General features: G+C 36.1%; 1 protein-coding gene across 3 annotated transcripts in view; it reads left to right on the forward strand.

Moving 5' to 3' along the window:
- Window positions 1-23,851, forward strand: part of LOC145690284 (leukocyte elastase inhibitor-like) — a 130,384-nt gene that overhangs the window by 83,702 nt on the left and 22,831 nt on the right. For all 3 annotated transcript variants that reach the window (XM_081765041.1, XM_081765039.1, XM_081765040.1), the window contains exons 3-4: window positions 489-668; window positions 15,594-15,810. In XM_081765041.1, coding sequence (XP_081621167.1) covers window positions 489-668; window positions 15,594-15,810 — 397 coding nt within the window. The remainder of the gene's footprint in view (window positions 1-488; window positions 669-15,593; window positions 15,811-23,851) is intronic.

Genomic DNA, 23,851 nt, shown 5'->3' on the forward strand with positions numbered 1-23,851 from the left:
TTTTAATCTTAAAAAAAAAAAGAAAGAAAGAAAGAAACTGGTTTTCAGAACTTTCAACAAATAGATTATTTGGGAAGCCAGTGCGGTTTTCTATCAAAACTGGTTTTTATTTACTGTTAAAACCACTTCTGGTTTTCTATCAAAACCCACTTTTGAATTTTTATCAAAACCGGTTCTGTTTTCTATCAAAAAGCGGTTTCTTTAAAACATCAAACCGGCTTTGCAACAACAACAACAACAACAACAACAAAAACAGAAATATCTATTTTTCAGTTTTCGGTTCTTCTACAAACTAGTTTCTGATTTTTATAAAAATCTGTTTTGGACATCGCTAGACTGGAGTTACAACTCCCGTTTTGTTACGTTGACGCAAAGTGTTGCGGAATGAGGCGTCCAAGTTTCTTTCATTAGTAGGGCCTATATGTGAATTGCTAGGAAATTAAATATAAAAATCGACAGTATATTTATACATTTTTCTTTCTTATTAGGCGTTGACCCGAGAAGGACAGAATTTACTTTTGTCACCATTGAATATCCAAGCTCAACTAGCGCTAGCGTTGATTGGAGCAAAAGGTTCCACAGCCAAACAACTGGATGAAGTATTGATGTTGCCTCACAACAGAATTTTAACAGAAGAAATATTTGCTGCTTTGCACAGCAATTTGACGGTAAGTTATTTAAGTATATATTTTGTTATCACTTACTTTGATTGAGCTCTCTGTTCGACCTCATAGTGGCGACACGTGACTATTAAGGTAGATTCAACACTATTATACCATTATTTCCTATTATTGGTCACACGAATCGACTGAAGTCAAAACAAGATCCATTAAACACTTAAGTAAATATTGAAATCCTCCTAGAGGAGTTAAGAACCTTTCCATTTCGTAGAACCCATATGCAATTAATGACTATGTATTTGCAATATTCCATTAGGCCATAAGGATGTTGGTTGTTAGCACAGTATTACAGGATGGCTCACATTAGTTCGTCATTATAATAATACCGAATACCGGCCGAAAGTATGGGAAAATCTAAACACTGGCTCACCTGCATGTTACAAGAGATTCTGAAAGTGTAGCCCGTTAACGTACAGAATAACTTAACACACGCGGAGTATATTGGCTGGCATCCCCTGTAGCTCATTATGGATAATGCTACGGATGGTGTGGCCAATGTTTTGTTGTAATTCAGCCAAGGTATGGGATTATTTGTGTACACCTGCTTTAAGCATTCCTAGGGATAAAAAATCATAGGAAGATCAATCCGAATAACGAGAGGACTACAATCTCTTGTTTGCTGTGTGCTTTTCTGTAAACCGTGTATGAACCAATAGTAGGGATTCGTTCAACGTGTGTCATGTGGCTCCATCTTGTTGGAAGTAAAAAGTAAGAGGAATATTTTTGGTGGTAAAACTGTTACAAGAAGCCATGATAAAGTTCACTATTTATTGTTGATTCAAAAAAACACTAGATCCACTACACGTGTTCCCGAAACTGCGAACCAAACACCAATTTTTGGTCGTGGAGGTGTGTTTCATGCAAGATATGTAGGTTCTCAGCAGGCCAGTGCCGTGGAACCCGATAAACAGGACTAAAGTACTGCAGAGGGTTCAAACGTTCGTCCGTAATCATTATTAGTAACCAATTACAGTGTTCAACCCGTTTATCTGTATCCGGCTCCTTCGGTTCCGAGACACTTGTTACTTAGTATGGTTTCAGTTTCAAAGATTTGAGTACACGCTGAAACGTTGCTCATAACAGATCGACCTGCTAGATAAGTTTGATGAATAGGCTTTTTCAGGCTTCGTGTTATTTGATGCGGAATATCAGGAACCACCTCCAGTGTTCGGACATATGGTATTCATCTACTCAGGTTTGGCACAGACCCAATTTGATGCCAATTTTGTACTGGTTCTGAACACAGCGTTTTGCAGGTGGTTTTGTTCATGGGTACCTGAAAGTGAAGGCGTCTTATGTGTCGTGTGTGGGGGCGCGGTCGGCTCATAATCCTCCGCTATACAACTTTGCTTCTACACCATATTCTCGACGCGGCTAGTTTACCCGATCTGAACAGACAGAGGATTCCAACTCAATAACTGCACACGGGGGATACGCCGATGCCATATTGCAGTGCCAGACAGAAACAGATTCCGCAAAGTGCTAAAGAACTGTGTATCGGGTGGAATACTGGCGTCAGATAGAATTACTTACAACGAATGGACATGAACGTGTCATCCGGACATCGAAATCAAACCTATCCCATTCGATAAACATAACAAAGATATTTTCATGCACAAAAAATTAAGTGGCATGGACAACGGAGTAAGTCCCTGGGGCTCATTAACCTGTAAGTATAAAGAAAATCGTAGACTCGTAGTGAAATAGCTATTGCATCGGCATTGTTCTTTGGAAATTCATGGTTTATAGTTCATTCTCTTCAGCATGAAACGAGATTTCCAGAGGTGCTTTGTATTGGCGCCTATAATGTACTTGAACAGGGAAAATCGGGATAATATTAGGAAAATTCCCTCCAAAAATCTCTCCCATCAACTTTGGCCTTCTCTGGAGTGGCCCCGGATAAAAGCACACAATCCAAATGCACCTCGAAAAATACTATAGGGGCTAGGAAACGGGTGTAGCAAGTTTATTTTTGATAGATGGAATAAGTATGAGGGAAAAAGTTGTATACTAATACGCTCTGTACAAACGAAACCGTACCTATGACCTGACCTGTAAAGAGAACATAATAGAAAAAATATAAAAATGAAATATAAAAATATATTTATCCTGATATGAAGATTTGTACCACATTCTCTGTAGAATCAGAGGTGGATCCAGGGGGGGCGATCGAGGCGATCGCTCCCCCCAGAAGACAAAACTTTCTTATTTTATATATATAAATAAAACCCATCCCAAAGTTTGGAGCCCTTAAAAGTAGCAGTATGACAACCCCCCCCACCAGAAGTCAGACTTGGATCCGCCCCTGTGTAGAATGAAGTAAGCGTTTTAAACAGCAACTGCGCTACAGTTCTGTTTACGGATGCGCACGAGACAGGATTTGAGGCTGTCTCGACTCGAAAATGTGCTGTAAAAGTGATGTCTCGACTCGAAAAATGTATATTTTTCTATTAGAAGAACTGTGTCTCGGCTCGAATTTTGTCAGGAAAATTCTGTCTCGTCTCGTCTCGTGCGCATCCCTAGTTCTGTTGGGATAAACTCACATCCACCAACCCCCCAACTCATGCCCCTTTGTTCTTTATTCCGTTCTTATGGTGTCATACTATATCTTCTCCCTTGTTTTAAGGATGTACCTCCTATCTGTATACCTTCTAGTATTTTTCAAGGTACCTTTTAGTTGCGTACTCCTACCAGTGTGTGACTTACCGGGGGAATGGGGGAAAATCCCCTTTGATTGGATGTCTCCCATAAATTTTGAACTTCTCCATGTTAAATTTCTCGGATGTGCACTGTATCCCTCCTGTAAAATGTCCTTTAATTCGCACATTGTCTCCTACCGACTCCAGTGTCACTTCAGAGGATGCACAACTTCACAATAGAGCTACTTTGGAAGACATTTTTGCGATTTATCCCTAATTTCTCTTTCCATATATCACGGAACAATATGCCTAATAACTATTGAAACGCTTGCTTCAATATACAGAGAATGTGGTACAATTAGAGCTATTGATATCAGGATAAATAGTGCTGCGTTAATATTTTTTATATTATGTTCTCTTTATAGGTCAGGTCATAGGTTCGGTTTTGCATGTACAGAGCGTATTGGTATACAACCTTTTCCCCGGGGCCACTCCAAATGGGGCTAAAGTTGATGGGAGGAATTTTTTGAGAGAATTTTCCTTACATTATTCCAATTTTCCCTGTTCAAGTACATTATGGGTGCCAATGCATAGCACCTCTGAAAAGCTTGTTTCATGCTGAAGAGAATGATCTATAAACCATGACTTTCCAATGAACAGTATTGATACAATAGCTATTTCACTGCGAGTCTACGATTTTCTTTATACTAACAGGGTTAATGGGTCCCAGGCACTTACTTCTTTGTCCATGGCACCTAATTTTTGGTACATGAACATAACTTTGTTATGTTTATCGAATGGGATAGGTTTGATTCCGATGTCCGGATGACACGTTCATGTCCCTTCATTGTCAGAGAATTACACACAATTATTTGCTCGTCGATATAAACAAAACACATTTTCAGACAAAAAAAGAGTTTAAGAAAAGTATTAAGTAAATATTGTAAAGTTGATAATTAGAAAGTAAATTCATGATTAAATCCTGCTTTCTCTATGTTATGCAGACACATTTTGTCATTCTCGTTCGATAAATAACAACTCAATCGACGTACCTTGCAAGTATTCTAGGGCCTCGCTCGCAGACCCGATTGTTTCAGCTTAACAGTGCTCAAATCCGTAACCAATGTCATGAACCAATAGGCATTGAACCAACAGCGGAACCAATACCTTAACAGCACAGACAGTAATCATAACTGCGAGAAGCAGTAGGCTGATCAACTGTCAACGTAGACACAACACTCATGAACCCATGACTTCTGCAGGCATAATACTCTTGGATGCATGACTTTTGCAGGATAACACTCGTGGATGCATGACTTTTGCAGGAATAATACTAATGGATCCATGACTTTTGCAGTCATAAAACGTTGTAATTAGCATTTTTGCTGGGCATTTCCAATCAAGATCGAAACTCTTGGATGTCAAATGGTTAGTTGGCCATCGTACACTTTAAACTTGTCAATGTATTTCTAACTTAAATTTTGAAATTATTAACTCCCAACTATGCTGGCCACTAGTGTGCTGATAGGGCAGGCTCAATCTGTTTCACGACTTTCACAGTGATGATTTTACTGGATAGTCAATGGGGAATATTTCGCCGAGGTGTATCTCCGATAGTGTTCAATGTAAGGTACTAATATTTTCGCAGTATTAATATCAGCTCTCGTGTATTGAAAATACGCTTCCCGATCGAAATTTTCTGAAAACTCCACTGATTTTTCCACTTGCTGAGTTACTGACTGTATTTGATGAATGACAAATGTGGATGCATGCTTAATCGAATATGCTGTTATTAATATTTTTAAACTCTACGTTAAACACTGAGTATAAAAAAAATAAAAAAATCAGATAACGTAGAAATGATACCTACTATTGGTAGTGCTAAATTGATTTAAAAAATGTAACTGCCCAAGAATAGAACTAATGTTCCTTTTACTTGATGCTGTACAAATCCATTTCATGGACATTCGCACATCTCCAACACAAATAATTTCTAACTGAATACTTTGTGACGTCACAGCTTGCTGCTCATGTTCTCTGTAAACCACACAGGGAGAAGAAGGAGTATGTAGGTAGCCTGAGGACGATAAAAGACAGTGATGACAAGCAAACAAGATCATCGATAGCGTAGTCGATGGTTTTTGCAGGCATACTACTCGTGGGCCACGACTTCTGCAGGCATAATACTTGTGGATCCATTCCTTCTGCAGGGATAATAGTCATGCATCTATGACTTTTGCATGCATAGTACTTGTGGATCCATTACTTTTGCAGTAATAATACTTGTGAATCCATAACTTTTGCAGGCATAATACTCCTGTATCCATGACCTTTGCAGGCATAATACTCGTGGATCCATGAATTTTGCAAGCATAACATTAGTGGATATATAACTTTTGCAGGCATAATACTAGTGGATCCATGACTTTTGCAGGCATAATACTAGTGAATTCATTATTTTTGCAGGCATAATACTTGTGGATACTTGACTTTAGCAGACATAATATACTCGAGGATCATGACTTTTTCAGGCATTATACTCGTGGATCCATGACTTTTGCAGACATAGCATTCGTGGTTACTTGACTTTTGCGGACACAACACTTGTGGTTACAGACTTTTGCGGACATAATACTCGTGGATGCATGGGTTTTGCATGTGCATAATACTCGTAGATGCATGACTGCGCGTACACTGCCCTTCTAATACTTATTTATTCCATTCTTCTACATTAATTCCTCTTAATCTGCTTGCCAATTTTTTTAAAACATCTATAAAAAGCGTGCATAAATTAATTCGAGTAAAAGCTTAAAAAAAAAGTCGTTCATAGACAAACAAAATTTTCATAAATATGCAAGTGATAATTAAAGTCCTGAATTGGAAAAGTTCCAAGTTCATCGGAGATTTTTTTTTTGGGGGGGGAGATACTATTCTGCTCAGCAAAAATTATTTTGTATTAATGAAAAATGGTTTTGAGCTGAACTTAGGATGAACATTATGCAAGTGAATAGCCCTTGGAACATAGATACCTACAAATAAAATAAACGATACGGACCACTGCACTAAACATGCTCGCTCCAATTCCTTACACTAAATCGTGTTATCCTGCAGTTATTAATGAAATATTTTCTTGTGAAATGTGAACAAAATGTTTATTATGAGGCGTTTTCGGAAATTTCCCCTCCAAAAAAGAACTTCATCCCCAGAAAGAAACCATCCCTTGTAGATTTTTGCATAAGAAATAAATTTGCCGTATGTTAAGGTTATTGGTGGAATGTTTGTTTATAAAATATCAACCAAATCATATGAGTTGCTTTTCATAAGATTAAAAGAAAAAGCTCAACCCCAAGAATAAACTACCATTTGTTGATATTTTCATGGAAGTGATTTATATACCATTATAGAAATATGTAATAGACCCCTAATGAAAAATTTATTTATGGAAAATCACCTGAGCCGTTTTCTATGGAGGGAAACTGTGTGAAAAAAACTCAATTCCAAAACAAACAACTCCTCATAGGTTCTTTTATACAAAAAAAAAAAAAAAAAAAAAAAAATAGTTACCCCGTATTTTCCATTTATTAATGAAATTTTTATTTACGAAATATGAACAATATTTTCTTATCCGTTTCTGAGAAAATCGTCCGAAAATATCTCATTCCCAAGAATAAATTACCCCTCGAAGATATTTTCAGGGCAAATGAGTTATGTCATATTGTCGGGTTATTAACAAAATATTTACTTATGAAGTATAAACAATCGCTTTAGTCGTTTCTAAGAAAATTGTCCTCTGGAAAAAAGAAACTTCCCCAAGAGCAAATTACTTCTTCTCGATTCTTCCCAAACAAATGACTTATACTAAAGTCGAGAAATTGATTTATGAAATATAAACAAAATCGTTAGAGCCATTTTTGAGAAAATCGCATTTCTTTTATTTTCTCCCTTTAGGAAACTACCCTAATTTTTGGAGGTAGAAAGAATTTGAAATACCCCCTTGAGAATCACATAGAAGTTTAAAATTTGGTTCAGATACGTTGAACGGTATAATAATAATAATCTTGTGATAATCACAGTCTGAGTTGGATAACACGAATATCTGTAATCGGGTTGCAATTTTCAAAACAGTGGTAATCTCCAACAACGATTTAATGCAAAGAAAATGATATCGAAAACATGGAAAGTGGATTGCGCATGATTGAATACGCACATGCGTAATTTGGTCCGATTAGTCTCGTTTCCCTTATTTTCGGAAACAGGACGTGTTTATGTACGACACATGCCCAAAGAGGCTTGCTTATGCTCATCAATGATCATTCCTACCGTAAAACATGTTCGTAACTCTGCGATGTTTTGAGCCGCAAATTCCAGGTATTCCGTGAGCCATGTGAGACCACCTGCATCCCATGGTTCGGATGTTGTTTCCAGCTAATAACGAAATTTTCAATTAAATGTGCCAATTCACACCGCTGCATTCAGTTATGTTCAGACTCGGCAGCACACACACACACACACACATAAAGTCCTTACACTCCCTTATAATCTGAAGCCGGAAGGCAACAAGTGAAAAGTGAGTATGACAACTGATATTGGGTAAAGGGCCGCAACTTTTAGGGTGCATTGTGTCCATCATGGCCGCCATCTTGGATTCAAGTCAAATTTTTAGATGGGAAGGGAGCATGTGGCATATTAAATACCATTAGCTCGTCCTCACGAATGCAGTTGTGTAATTGTGTGTTTTTGTCAATGTTGGAGGAGGGGTTCGGGAATTGCGAAGGCCCAAAGTGGACAAATTACCTGTGAAGTGAATGCTACAACACAGGTTCTATGTGGTGTTCATCTCGTGCATTGCAATACTATACTCACTGCAACTGCTCTAACTGCACGGAGGAGAATGTGGGATTAAATTTGATCACAGGCGTGTTGGATGTATGCCTCAAAGTGATTCAAATTGCGGATTCTCTCAGCATACACAATCTGCTTAAGACGTCCCCACAGATAAAAATCAAGGGGCGTTAGATTAAGCGATCTGGGCTGCCACTCCACGAGACCATGGCGACCAATTCACTTCACTGGAAGCTGTGCATCTAACCATTCATGCACACCAACTCCATAAAGTAGGGGCTCCATCGTGCTAAAAATAAGATGGGAAGCTTCCGCTTGCGTTTAGTATGGGAAACACAAGGTCCTGCAGCAGCATCAGGACTGTTGCGTCGTTAAGGTGTTGGTAATGATAAATGGTCCAATGATGCGGGTGTCCCATATGCACACCACACCATTACCTTTTCTGGACTATGTTCTCTACTCGAGTCAACCCAGTGCGGATTTGCGTCACACCAGTATCGAACGTTATGCCGCTTGACCTCCCCGTTCCAAGTGAAGTACGCCTCATTGCTGAACAGTATGCCCTTGGGAAACGAGGGATCCCATTCCTGCTATTCGGTACCCCACATGCAGAGCTCCAACCGGAGATCAGGGTCATTCTCGTTAAGTTTATGTAGCGTGTGCAGCTTGTAAAGATGCCACTGATAGGTGTGTAATATCCGGATCACGGAGGATAGGATTACTCCATATTCCAATGACACACGACGGGTACTGCCTTTACGACTTTTCACAAACGATGCTATCACCACCGTTGCTGTTTCCTAAGTGGTGACATCTCTGGTCGACAACTATGTCGACGATCTTCTGGAATTTGGTGATCATGTATGTCAATGTGACCCAGTTTATGTCACTTGAAACAAAGAGAGATTATGTCAGTGTCAATGTTATTTTCTACCTTTGGGTCACAACTCCCAACTCCCGAACCCTCCAACATTGACAAAAAAAGGAACAACTGTATTCTTGAGGTCGAGCTTCCCATTTTAAAAAAATCGACTTGAATCCAAGTTGGCAGCTATGGTTGACATACACCCCAAAAGATGTGGCATCTCACCCAATATCAATTGCCATACTCACTTTTCACTTGTTCTCTTCCGGGTACAAATTATAAGGGTGTCCAAGAAGTTTTGACTCACTCTGTATATTAAATCGTCAAATCTAATAATCATGTTAATAGAACTTGACAAATATAAAGAGTGGGCCGTACTGATTGGTCATGACATTTTATATCATTTATTATTGTTATCCATATAGGTATTGACTTAGTTTCTTCCTTACCTGTTCTTAATTTGTTTTCACTTATACCTTAAGCTCAGAACAAACAGAAGCAAATAAATTCATTACCTTAATCAATTAAAATGTCACATTTGATAGATGCAGGTCTGTATACCTACTTTTGGGCCACTCTGTATGGACATATTGTTTTTATCGAGGCACCTTTCATGAAATTACTTAGGGTTCCAAATAGTCCAGTAAAGATAAGGAAGAGAAAGGCACAAATTAGTTACAAGCTGAAAATTGATATGGAAGTAGAGAAATATTTCAGGAATAACATAATGAAAGTCCCCTAAAATCCCACTGTAGCTTTCCCCGCAATTTTGGAAAATGTCCCCCATCTTCAGATGACGACAAGGAATTTATGGAAATCATCACCCTTTACATTTATTTTTCTAGCCACCGTTCTAATTATCACAAAGCCATGAATCATACATGGTTGGAAAGCTTGAAAGACACAACATCTAAATAAATAACATATATGCTTATTGCGCTAAATTTCTAGAAGAAGAGGAAGAAGAAAACAGCTTACTTATTTGAAAAATGTTATATTTTCAGAAATCATGGGAAGTTTGCAACACTGACAGTTATTGGTGTCAATAGATGTCCTTCATATTTGTCTCAAACATAACCAACAATGACACAAATCGGTGCAATACAAGCTGAGAAAATGAATGATAACCAATATTACTTTCTGACCTTTCTGTACAAATGTGCATAAGGTGACATTCACTTTCACGGCTCTAGTCACCTTCTGTTATTACACAGGACCAAGAGTTATATATCATTGGAAATCTTAAGAAAAGTTAATTCGAACGAGGTAACACTTATACTAATCAAGCCCAATCTGTGGAAGAAGCGTAAACTCAAAATTTCTGGACAAAACGTGATTTTCATATAAATTGTGTAATATTTGCAACACTGACAATTATCGTATGTTAACAGAACTCCACCAAATTTTTCACTATCATAATTGTCAATTTACTTTAAAAATGGTGTACATTCTTCGCAAATATAGCACAACATTTATTTATGGACAGTATTAGAAAGTAATAGAATTAGTAGTCTTCTTTGCATGGGAAAATTGTAATTTACACACATAAAATCGCTCTCAACTGCAATAGTCATTTGAATGTAACTTTGTTTTTAAATATCTTGTTTATAACTAGAATCTAATTTTCTTACTAGTATTCTTTTATTAGAAATTAATGAAATTATCATTGTTATCTCGTTCATCTCCATGGTATTTATCATTTGGTTTTGCATTCATACATGAAATTCCTCGACACTGACGACAAAAATTAAAGCACACAATTTCTGCTTTCTGACAACCGCACATACGATTACAGCTCTTTTTATATTACAGGGTATTAAATGCATAACATTACACGGTGCGAGTTCCTTGGTCATTCTTGCTTTTACAAGAATATCGCCTAATGTTTTCCATCCATATTCGGTCGGGAGCGTATCATTGAGCAATACCTTGGCTCAAAGAAGGTATGCCAAAGAATGAATGCAAGGTACCAGTTTTAACGTACATACTCAAAGGTGATGGCCTTTCGGATTTAGTCATTGAAGATATAAGACACCTTTGTGAACCCACCTTCTGTACGATGTAACATGCATGATATTCAAGTGGTTGAAGATACCAACTTGCTCGAATTGAAACGGATTTTGCAGTTGATGACAAGCAACAGCAATAACTACCAAACATCTCAAGTTGTGATTCTACTATCATCAATCTTCATCCAACAAGCATGGATGCTATATACTCGACATTTCTCTTTGCCATCAAAGAATGCGTAGGTAACAAGCAAACAACGCAATAAGTCACTTTCGATCAACCGTTGAACACTAAAGCATGTGATATCGTAGCAGCATGTAGAAATTCTGGTGAATTACCGTAGGTGGTTCTTAAACTTGAGATTTTCTACACATTGTCAAATATGGGAAGAGTTGCAAATGAAAGGCATTGAAGAACTTTGGTTTCGTGTGTATGTTAGTAACTCCATTTCACAGATGATGTCCATTCTTATGCTCGTGCTTTGGGAGCTCATTTTTTAAAATACAGTTAGTAATTACATTTATATACATAAATTATACCCCACTGAGGAGTTTGTAAGTCAATTGCGAGATGTTTGTATTACCCTAATAACTGAAGAAGATATCGATGCTAATGCAGTTGTTTAACACTTAAATATTATCAGGATTGCGAATGACCTGAAGTTATTCGCCGCTGTAGAAAAAGTCATCCCTCTAAGTTATTTGCCCTGTACTTTCAGTTTGTAGAAATTATGCGTCTTTTCATTCGTACCGAAAGAACTGGAGACTGGAATCTTCATCTTGATTGCGTACGAGAAATGCTACCATACATCCATTCAGCTGAACATCTTTTGTATGTCTAATACGCACATCTGTACTTACAAGAAATGTTGTGGTTGGAGGATGAAATGGATCCTTATGAGTTCCAGCTGTTTGCACGAGACCTTTACTTCGCTATTCGTAGGAAAGATATGTTTTGGAGTGGTATATGGTCTGATATAACGATTGAGCAGATTTTAATTAGAACAATGAAGCGCAGGGGTTGACTGAGCATGGGAGAGGCATGACTGAAAAGCTAATATCTAGGTGGGTCTAGCATGACAACAGCATGTCACTTACGAGAATGTCTAGAAAAATTATTAAGCAAAGATAGGAATGAAGTTCACACTGGTCGACATGTGTAAGTGTACCAAGGCAATGAATCGCGTGATTTATTACATGTAGAGAAATTCTTGCGATGGTTTTGACAGCATTCTCCATTCCCTTCATATCCGGAGCTCACGTCCCTAAACATTTGCATGGTAGACAATGAAATGGTCAACTGTGATAAAGCTAAGGAAATCGAATTGGCTGCTATGGAAGGAATGTTTGGATAGACTTTTGGAAATGTGAAACTTAAAGCAAAAAATTAAAGTCATCCCACTATCCGTAATGCACAATGCAGTGCGCATCCATGATGAGGTACTGGCTGTAAATATCATGCTAATCTTCAACCTAATCATATGCGTAATGAAGCCCGAAGAAGAACTCCAACAGTGTTTTGCTTACGAGTTTGTACCCTATCCACTTTCTCTCTTTACAGAAAAGTCCTTGAGGAAAACGAAAGTCTGCTTTGTATACATGTTTGAATGCTGAACTCAAATTGAAAACACTGTGTACCTTATAGATGTAGGCTGGCTTCTACATCATGTTGTTTGGCCACAACATGGAACATACTTTGACGTGTACAACGCGTATGTATCCTATTCACTCACAAACTTTGGAACGAAAGCAAGACTTATTTTTGATGGATATTGTACTGAAAACTCTACAAAAGCCACTGAACGGGAAAGACGTGAGTTAAAGGTTCACTCAGCTTTGGTGGTATTCACAAATGAAACTACAACTTATAAATTCTTGAGTAATTCCAAGAATAAGGATTATTTCGCCCGTGAGTTGATGAGTCATTTGATACAAGCTGGAATTCAAGCCCAGTAAGCAAGAAGTGATGCTGACGCACTTTAACTAAAACTGCTATAGCCAAGCCTTTAAATCCTTGTAGGCACATCGCAGTAGTTGGCGAGGATGTTGACATTTTAATCATTTTGCTTACACAAGGTAATAATCAGTACGACATCACATTTCGAAAACCAGGACGTGGACAAGAAGCGACAAAAGAAATTAGTACTAAGAATTTGCAAGATACATGAGCAAATGTGCTAATTGTTTTGATCAGTTACCATGCTTTAACTGGATGCGACACATTATATGGTTTGTATCGACAGGGGAAGGGAAAGGTACTACAATTATCTCAAAAACAGGAAGATTTATGCCGATCACTTGAAGTTTACAACCACGATAATGGTAGTATACAATCTCTGATTGAAGCTGGCCCATCATTTCTATTAACACTCTACGATTGTCCAGCAATAGTAACCTCATTGGATGAATTCCAGTATAATTCATATATCAGTGTAGTAAGTTGTTGCCCTATTCACTATGAAATACAATTAGCAACATTGCCACCCACCAGTGATGCTGTTAAACATCATAAACATCATTTCTTGAGAGCGGATCATCAGGTTCAATTTTGCCGTGGAAATGATACGCTAGCGACTGAATATGGATGGAAAACATTAGGCGATATTATTGTAAAAGCAAGAATGACCAAGGAACTCGCACCGTGTAATGTTATGCATTTAATACCCTGTAATATAAAAAGACCTGTGATCGTATGTGCTGTTGTCAGAAAGCAGAAATTGTGTGCTTTAATTTTTGTCGTCAGTGTCGAGGAATTTCATGTATGAATGCAGAACCAAATGATGAATATCATGGAGATGAACGAGATAACAATGATAATTTCATTAATTTCTAATAAAATAAGTCTAAATGGACTAGTTACAAAAATGTTCTTAAGGTGCATACTAACGTTTAAAATAAACATGAAGTTTCACTTCAAGAATACTAGTAGGAAAATTACATTCTAGTTATAAACAAGACATTTAAAAACAAAATTACATTCAAATGACTATTGCAGTTGAGAGTGATTTTATGTGTGTAAATTACGATTTTCCCATGCAAAGAAGACTACCAATTCTATTACTTTCTAATACTGTCCATAAATAAATGTTGTGCTATATTTGCGAGGTGTAAAACTATGTGTTATAAAAGCTTACTCCATTGGGAAAAATGTACACCATTTTTAAAGTAAATTGATAATTATGATAGTGAAAACTTTGGTGGAGTTCTGTTAACATACGATAATTGTCAGTGTTGCAAATATTACACAATTTATATGAAAATCACGTTTTGTCCAAAAATTTTGAGTTTTTCGCTTCTTCCACAGATTGGGCTTGATTAGTATAAGTTTTACCTCGTTCAAATTAACTTTTCTTCAGATTTCCAATGCTATATAACTCTTGGTCCTGTGTAATAATAGAAGGTGACTAGAGCCGTGAAAGTGAATGTCACCTTATGCACTTTTGTACAGAAAGGTCAGAAAGTAATATTGGTTATCATTTATTTTCTCAGCTTGTATTGTGTCATTGTTGGTTATATTAGAGACAAATATGAAGGACATAATGTTGGTGGTGTCTTGTTGATGTGCAATAACTGTCAGTGTTGCAAACTTCCCATGATTTCTGAAAATATACTGTTTTTTTAAATAAGTTGTTTTCTTCTTCCTCTTCTAGAAATTTAGCACGATGAGCATATATGTTATTTACTTAGATTGTATGACTTTCAAGCTTTCCAACTATATATAATTCATGGCTTTGTGATAATTAGAACGGGGACTAGAGGAATAAACGTAAAGGGTGACGATTTCCATAAATTCCTTGTCGTCATCTGAAGATGGCGGACATTTTTGAAAATGCGGGAAAAGCTACAGTGGGATTTTAGGAGATTTTTAGTATTATTCCTCACACATTCCTGTACTTCCATACCAATTTTCAGCTTGTTACTAATCTGTTCCTTTCTTGGCCGAAAAATGAGCTATCTTTACTGGACTAAAAGGCGTACCCAATTTTTAAAAAATCGAGAAGATTTTCCGAATTTCTCCCAAACTTACGTACAAGTGAGAGAGACACATACGTAGGGTGTTATTTGAAAGCCTGCGAACTATGAATCTAAGACAATTAGGAACTGAAATCCGATTTCAAGTTTTTTTTACGTTTCATGCGTATGCACTCAAGGCTAAACAATACGCAAAATTCATGGAAGGGAATGACTGTGAAAGAGTGAGTGGAATATGAATGTGATAGGAAACGGTAGAATCAATGGATACGATGTTGTGCACCCCAAACTTATCTGACCTGTAATCGAACCAAGGACTTCTATCGCCAGAGATGAGTGATCTACCAATAAGCGACCGTTCTCCCTGAAGATAATTAGGGTACGAACAAGAAATTACTTAGTGAAACTCTAGAATTTCTTTTTCTTTTTCTTGTTTTTTTTAATGAAAGGGTTGAGAACTGGGGAATCGTTAATGTTAAGTTACCATGTTAGCTAAAGTTGTGATTACCATGTCATTGACAGATGTGACGATACATATTTAAATTATATTTGACTCAAATCTATGTTACTTTATTTCTTTATACAGAGAAGTTCAAATAACCGATTAAAAATAATCAACAGCCTCCTTGTAAGCTCAGAGTTCCCAGTAGCAGAGGGATTTGAGGAGAGAGCAGAAAAGGCATTCTCAGCCACCGTCCAAAGTGTTGACTTTTCAAACGACAATGGAGCAAAGGCTACCTTCACAATCAACAATTGGATTAAGAATATTACTGGTAACAATGCGTATAACATTATTGTCCCAGGTAAGTGTCAACAACTTAAAACGTTGATTATACTATGAAATTTTGATCAGTGGTACTGCAGTGCAACTTTCAATCGCCCTGAAGTCGTATTACGAGGAAGCGCTTTATCCCCGGTCACAAGACTACCTAGAAAACTAATTAAATCGCTGGAATTTTAATTGTAGTCTGTCAATAATACTTAACCAGTAGGATATGCGGTTGTATGGCCATGATTTTAGCAGGCTAATGTTTAGTTGACCCGCTTTTTTTTTTCGAAAAATGTACAATTTCGCTATTTTTTTTTTAAATATTAGATTAGGTTCGGTTAGGATAGGGTTAACTACTTGCACATTGTATTTATATATTCCCTTACGTGCGTTTCCGGTAAGTACATATAGTCTCTACAGCATTCCGCATTTCTCATTTCTACTCAAATCATTTATTCTTCCTTTACTTAAACTCATTTCTCTTATAAATTTTCTATTTTTTACCTATTTTTGGCTCCTTCATTTAAACATAGCCTTTTTACCTAAGACAGTTGTAGTATAGTCAGTGGTGAAGCGTAATCCCACAAGTAGGATAGACCCGACAAACTAATAACACAAATAACATTTTGTGTATCATAAAATGTTTAAAATTACAGTCAGAATTCTATTTTCCTTATTGAGTCGAAAAAAGCACCAAATTTATTTATTTTAAAGAACTTTCTTATCTGTATTTCTAACACTATTTAGAGTTAAATTTATGTGCATGTATACACAGTAGTTTTTTGGTGTTGTTTAACAAGAAAAAATGAATATTTACATATTATTATTATTATTATTATTATTATTATTATTATTATTATTATTATTATTATTATTATTATTATTATTATTATTATTATTATGTTTATGTTTAGCAGAAGGGGTCCAGCTCTTTTTTCTAAAAATTGTTACAATTTTGAGAATTTCTGTTCACATTCGGTTAGTTTAGGGTAGGTTAGGTTAGTTTAGGTTAGGTTAGGTTAGTTTATGTTATATTTGTGTAGAGGTCCCGCATAATTTTCCAAAAAAGAATGGAATTTCGCTTATTTCTACTAATATTAGGTTAGTTTAGGTTAGTTCTTGTTAGCTTAGGTTAGTTTATGTTAGGTTAGGTTAGATTTGGTTAGGTTATGTTACGTCTAAGTACTTGAGTCATTCATTTCTCCTGTAAATTTTGTGTTTTTTACGTGCTTCTGGACCCCTTGTACTAAACATACTCCTATTATTATTATTATTATTATTATTATTATTATTATTATTATTATTATTATTATTATTATTATTATTATTATTATTATTATTATTATTAAACAAATATTTACATGGAGGAAAACACGCAAGGTGTATTAATGGAATATTCCCATTTACCTCCACTACAAATATTTTGAAGTGCAGTTCATATTTTCTTCTGTCTGGGATTTGGAGGTGGGATGAGGGGAATTTCCTCTTCACTTGCTGTTTTCATTTCCTTATATTTGAATACGGAGAGAGAAAAAAAAAAACAGCTGTCAAATTTCTTGGATAAGCGTTTGTTACTTGCTTCTCCCACTTTAAAGTAAGTACAATACTGCATTTAATTAATGCATCCGGTGATAATGACTTAACTAGAAATGTCAATGCTCAAAAGGAACTTTATTTGAATCAACACAAGACATTTAATGTTGTATTCTATTGAGTGGTATATTTAAAAGGGCAGCTTCCGGGCTTAAGTACGTACCGAATTTTTATCGCAACTTTTAATTGTTTTATATATATTACGGAACTTTCAAATTTCTAGGAATAATGTTAGCAAAGCCCCTCCCGAAACAATCAAAGCCCCCGCAACAAACCCGTAAATACCGGTACACCACTGATTCTATGAAATGGAAAACTCAACTAAAATTACGCACAAATATAATTATTTTATCCTGTACGATAGCGTTTGGTAAATTTATACAAATGTTTAATATATTAGATTTTATTCCACAAGCTATTATTTACCAGGCCTCATGTAGGGGAGGAAACAGCTATTCTGAATAACTCCTGAAATTTTGAACCTAAATTAAATAAGTTATCACTAATAGAAATACGTAATTCTACACAGAAACTTCTTACTCTTTGTTAAGCAAATTATTTTATAACATATTAGCATTGAAAGATGCCTTCAACGCTAAAACTAAACTCCCAGGGGCGAGCCTTCGCACCTTCCCAACAATGTGTGCAATCGCCAGCGATAATAGCTTCGCTGCCTGAGCAGCATTGAGCCTGTCTAGCGAGCTGGTGAGGCTCAGGCGAAAGGGACTCCAAGTGTTTTCAACCTACTATTTTGTTACTGAAAAAACGAAAAATTGAAGTATTAACTTTATTTTATAAGAAACCAAAGATAAAGAAAATATACGGTAGAAAACAGGGTAGGCCCAGCCTCAGAGCCTCATAGTACGCTTCGCCACTGATTATAATCATTTAAATCTTTGCCACTGTAAGCTATTCCATGGAAGTTTGATCTAATACTCTATTCAACGCGCGTTTTGGGACTCAGCAGTGTTTTCAATTTACAAAATACACAAGTAAGAATGATAACACAGCGTTTCTAACTTAAGTACTACCCAAAAATACTTTTTAACTACTTCAACACTCAGAATTCCCACTCAATTCCCACTTGAACCCCAGAACACTCAATTCTCATTTGAATATTCAGAAGTTCTAGGCACAGCTGAACCTTCCCAGTGAGTGTTGGTACGGAAAAGTGTAGATTAGCATTGCCCCTTTATATTTTGAATAATAATTACGGGACACCTGGGTCATGTTTGCTTAAAAACGGGACATTTAGGCGTCCCGTTTGAGAATCAGAAGAAAACGGGACAACGGTTGAAAATAAGGGACCGTCCCGGCTAAAACGGGACGTCTGGTCACCTTGCACAGATTCTAACACAGATTTTAACCATCTGCTAATCGGCCAAATCCGAAAGTAGTCGATAGTTTTTAAAGCATCTATCTAGGCACTTTGGACAGCCGCTGACATCCAAAATCGGACAGGTAAAGTGGATAATTTAGATGTGGATGTTGCTAAAGGAGGTCTTTCTACTTTATTCCTGATTTTATAACAATGTACACAGGTTTCTTGGGAAGGAAGTCCTCTGAATGCATCAATACTCGTAAATAAAATAACAAACAACAGAAGAAAAATGATGAGAGCGGATTCAATCATTGTAATCCTATCGGTTTTAATCAACAACTGATGATTAACAATTGTCTACAAATAATGCAGATACGAATGTTCTGAAAACAAGAAATGAGTTTCGTTTCACAAGACTTCCAAACTATGGGCATTCAATACTCAAACTTGAAGTAGTGCATGTATAACTACTTGTTGCAATAGAACTTATTCATCGGGCACTGAATCCATATCAGAAAGCCAGTACTCGCTATGCCTTATTGTTTTTGTTCTATTGCGATAAAGGTTCAAACTGGAAATCGTTAATTTGAACCGATTCCGGATTAAATTGATGGTTAAGGGAGGAAATAGGATTTACTCTTAGGAAGCTGAATCGATTGCGAAAAACTGCATCTCAATATCTCTTACCGTTTCTGCTGCATGGAAATCAATATTGAAACCGGAAGTAATAGTAAATTTCAACCACTTTCAATTTCGATAAACTTGCAAGTTGTGATGGTGTTCCTCAATCAATTGCAGAAACCCGCTTGTCTATATCTATTACCATTTTTGTTCTTTGGCGATAAAGATTGAAATTGTAAGTGGTTAATTTTAACCACTTTCGGATTCAGTAGTAGCTTATAGGATATGGAACCTACTTTTGGGAAGCTAAATCAATTGCAAAAAAAAAAAAAAAAAAAAAGGTATCTCGAATCTCTTACCGTTTTTGCTCTATAAAAATCAGTATTGATACCGGAAGTAGTAGAAAATATGAACCACTTCTTGTTCTGGTATGGTGTTCAGTATAGTCATGGTACTTTGCCTTAAGACACTGAATCTTTTGCGAATAAATCTTCTAGTAGTTTCGTTTAAAGAAAAAAAAAACCTCTTAATTCAGATTGTCCTCCAATTGCCTCGATTAACACAAGAAAATTCAAGATTCCCACTGGCGCGGCAATAAGAGACCAGCCACACCGAAATCACGTGCGTTAACAATACAGTCTAGCAGAAGCTTACTATCGTTTAGAACCCTTTTCCATGCACAAACAAACCCCGAGATATGCATGCAAATATGCACGAAAAATATTTAAAAAAAATATGCATTAAATATTTAACATATGCGCTGAAATATATGCTAGAAAATAAAATCTCAATTTCGTACAAAAATATACTACATTAATGATCTCTGTTACATTGAATTATGAACGTCTTCCTTAGGTTTTCTTCTGTAAACTCTCTGCGTTTACCAGTGACAAACGTTTTGTAGATCGAAAAGTTCCTTTCTACATCAGCAGAAGTCACTGGTGCATGCGAAAAACATCAAATGTATTCCTGCGTTAGGGCCTCTTCCAATTCCTTGTTTTCGAGATTAACTACTTTTGCAATGTCACAAATTGTTTTCTACCCGGGATTTTTGCTTAATATTTGGCAAAGTTTATCTGACGCTATTTTTGCAACACTGTAAGTTTCACTGGACAAAGTTTGCGACAATTCGCCCAAAAAGAGTGAATGCTGCAAAGCATTGTTGCGAGATTCCAACTGACTGATAATTTCAGGTATTCTTGAGAAGTGGTTGCGTTGCCACTTGTAGAGAAATATTTTTGTGACACACAAATAGTGCCTGTATCGTCGGAATTTAATGAGCCTACAACTGTCTTCACTTGATTTAAGTTATCTGCATAATATGACACAGCTTCTAGCCACAACCTGCATTGGGTTAAAACTGGTTGCGGCGGAAACGGTAAATTTTTCGCAACTTCGTGAAAGATATGTACGCACTTTCACAAATACTTTCTCTACATTTGGTACAAGCGCAAGACCGTGTGCAAGACAAGTCAGGTGGACTAATTTAGGATACAACATTTTATTCTATTATTCTATACATTTTATTCTACATCTACGTTTACAAAGTGATTCAGTTTACTTTAAATATAACCTACTTTCTTGTGATATACTCTGAAATATGCTAGTATGCAGCAATAACATTCGGAAATATGCAGTATCCTACAAAGTTTGCACAATATGCATATACATCGACATTCACTCAAAATATGCACTTACATGCGCTATCATAAGCGTCTCAAGCGAATCCTTACAAGTCCGTGGGAATGAAAGAGATACTTTCCGTACGTTTCTGCATGTTACTATAAACATGCATTTTTACATATATATCCAAGCTGCAGTAATGTTAATATCTTTTTTTTAAAAAAATAAAAATCTTCTTTTTTAATGCTTTATTTTTGCTTACGCAGGTGGTAAATTTTGATGATGTGGTACAGAGAAAAAACCCAAAAAGATGCAAAAAGATGGAAAATGTAACTTACCTGCCGGTAACTTATGTATGTCAGGTTAAGTAATAGAACTTCTTCAAGAAATTGTTTTTTTAAAAAAAATGCCAATACTAGTTCTTTTTTATAAATTGAGGGGTTTGAGCCGGATCAGCTCCTCAGACTACGCCACTGAACACGATACAAGATAGATACGGTAGTTTATCTTGCAATATTTAGGGAAATCCTTTGCAATAGAAATTTTAGTTTTTCCGTCTCTGGTGCAACAGAACGGCTTGATGCTTTCAGTACCTCTATATTACGATATACTAAACATATTCTACGCCTGAAAATAGTCAACGATTGTTCATCTTGCAAAAATAATTTTCAATAGTGAGAAGAAAACGTTCATTTGCCGAATTTGCTCTATACGTTGTACAACAGCGATTTCACAGTCTCATTTTTTATTGCTATGCTAGAGATAGGCTTATATCCTATGTATTTGATGAGTGGAAACGGAAGTTACTGATTTGGATTTAACTACCGTATATAGTTTATTTTATGGTCCTATGGTTCAATGTTGTAGAAGTAACCTTAAATTATCCTAATAAATCCCGACAAACATGTAGATTTGCTGAATTGTTTCACTGTGTGTATGAACGAAATGAAAAGTTTCATAAAATGTAATATGCATTCATTGAATTGCCAATAAATATGATTAATAACACTTCTATATGGCTGTACCTATTTAAATTATTCTTGACTATCAGAATGCCCGTTTTTCGCACGCAGGGAGTATGTTTCATTTTGGACATAAAGAGCAACAAAACGGTCACCAATCAACTTAGGGACACTAAAAACTACACGATTCGACACTAATATCGGTCATTTTCGATTATTTTTATATGTCACAATCCATCTTCAGAAGTGAATTTGGATGGGGCTGAATTAGGATTTAAACGTCATCGGAAGTGTCACAGTTCACCCGAGCAACCCCGAAAACTATGTTTTCGTGACCCCAGTATCCCCGTTATGGCCCCAATGCCAGCCATAAATTATATTAACTCATCTCACCCAAGACACATTTAATAAAACATCTCTAAAGCGAATCAACAAATAGACACCGGCAGTTACAAGACTAGAAGAGTGAACTAATACAGACACTGGAGCTGTTGCAGCCGTGGCTTCTGGCAATCAGGCAGAAAAAGAAATTTGAGCACTTTTTGTCATGGCAGCTAAAATAATTAAACAAGAAATAATTACTATTTCATTATTACTTAAAAGTGTATCTAAATAATAAAAAAAACATAATTTCAACTACCACAATTCAACATTCAAACGATAGTTAATAAAATTGCTATGTCTCCAACTCGATTAGAAAGTGCAGTTAATATCCCAGCATTATAAGATGGGACATTTTCATAACAAATAACGAAACAATATGAAACTAATCCTAACCCATCTCACCCAAGAGGAATTCTAATTAAATCAGGAGAAATAACTAATAGCACCATTGAAAGAACAAATATTAAAACTAATTCACTCAATGAATACACTATATCTACTAATTAAAAAAATTAGACCTACTACAAATTAAAAAAAATACTTATACCATTTAAAAATACGAATCTAGTCACACAAATCGAGAAAGGTCAAACCACGCCGTGAGGGCACAGAAAGCCTTCCCTAATTCCACAAACTAAAATTTTCTCTAAACTACTCAAGCAATTATAACCATAAAAATCTTGGGCCAGCAAGAAAGATTAACAAATTTAAAGGTAATCAATGTAATATTAACAATAAGTACTCTCGAACACTTCCTCCCCAACAAGAGTAGAAATTAGAGTAAGGCATGCCATGTTGAGTATTTGAGTGGAAATATAATCTATAAGCAGCACTAGAAAGGAAAGTAATGCTAGACCTACTATGCTTGTTCACGACCAACCAACAAACTAATTTCACCTAATAAATACAAAATAGGCGGGGCAGCCATATTAGCAATTCTTAATAAGAACCACCAAAGATTTATACTTGATATAAGAGACAATATTCTTCGATTAATTAGTAATCTTCGACTAAGAAATGTTTGCAAGACAAAGTAACCCAGAAAAACATAGTCTATGTGCAATCATCAATGTAAGTGTTCCCCTAAAGCCTCACAGCCCCATGGTTATTAGCTCCATCAAGATTAACCCTATATGAGCCACGGAAGAATAAGCAATCAGAGATTTTACATCAGCCTTGCGTAAACATATTAATCTAACTGATCAAATCTTCACAACACTAATTCCAAATCAAATCAAATTCATACTCACAGCTACAGTTTCTGTAAAATACATAATGAGTAATAAGTAGAAACTGGATGTTTAGGCATTAAAAACCTGGAAAATAGGCAGGAAATAGGAACTTAAAATTTAAAAAAATAGGCAGTAAAATAAGCGCTAAAATTTAACTCGAAATAATGAAGATAAATACTCAATACAATAAAAAGATAAATTCAAATCATAGATAATGTTCAAAAAGTATATAGAAACATACCTGTTTGTTAATATCTTCTTTTACTGTATATATAAAAACGATGCTTGGCATGTATTCCGTGTATATTTCGTAAATGCATTCTCTACAGCATTTTATCA

This window comes from Thermobia domestica, chromosome 7, assembly GCF_964235325.1.
Source record: "Thermobia domestica chromosome 7, izTheDome1.hap1.1, whole genome shotgun sequence".
In the NCBI taxonomy this organism is placed as follows: domain Eukaryota; kingdom Metazoa; phylum Arthropoda; class Insecta; order Zygentoma; family Lepismatidae; genus Thermobia; species Thermobia domestica.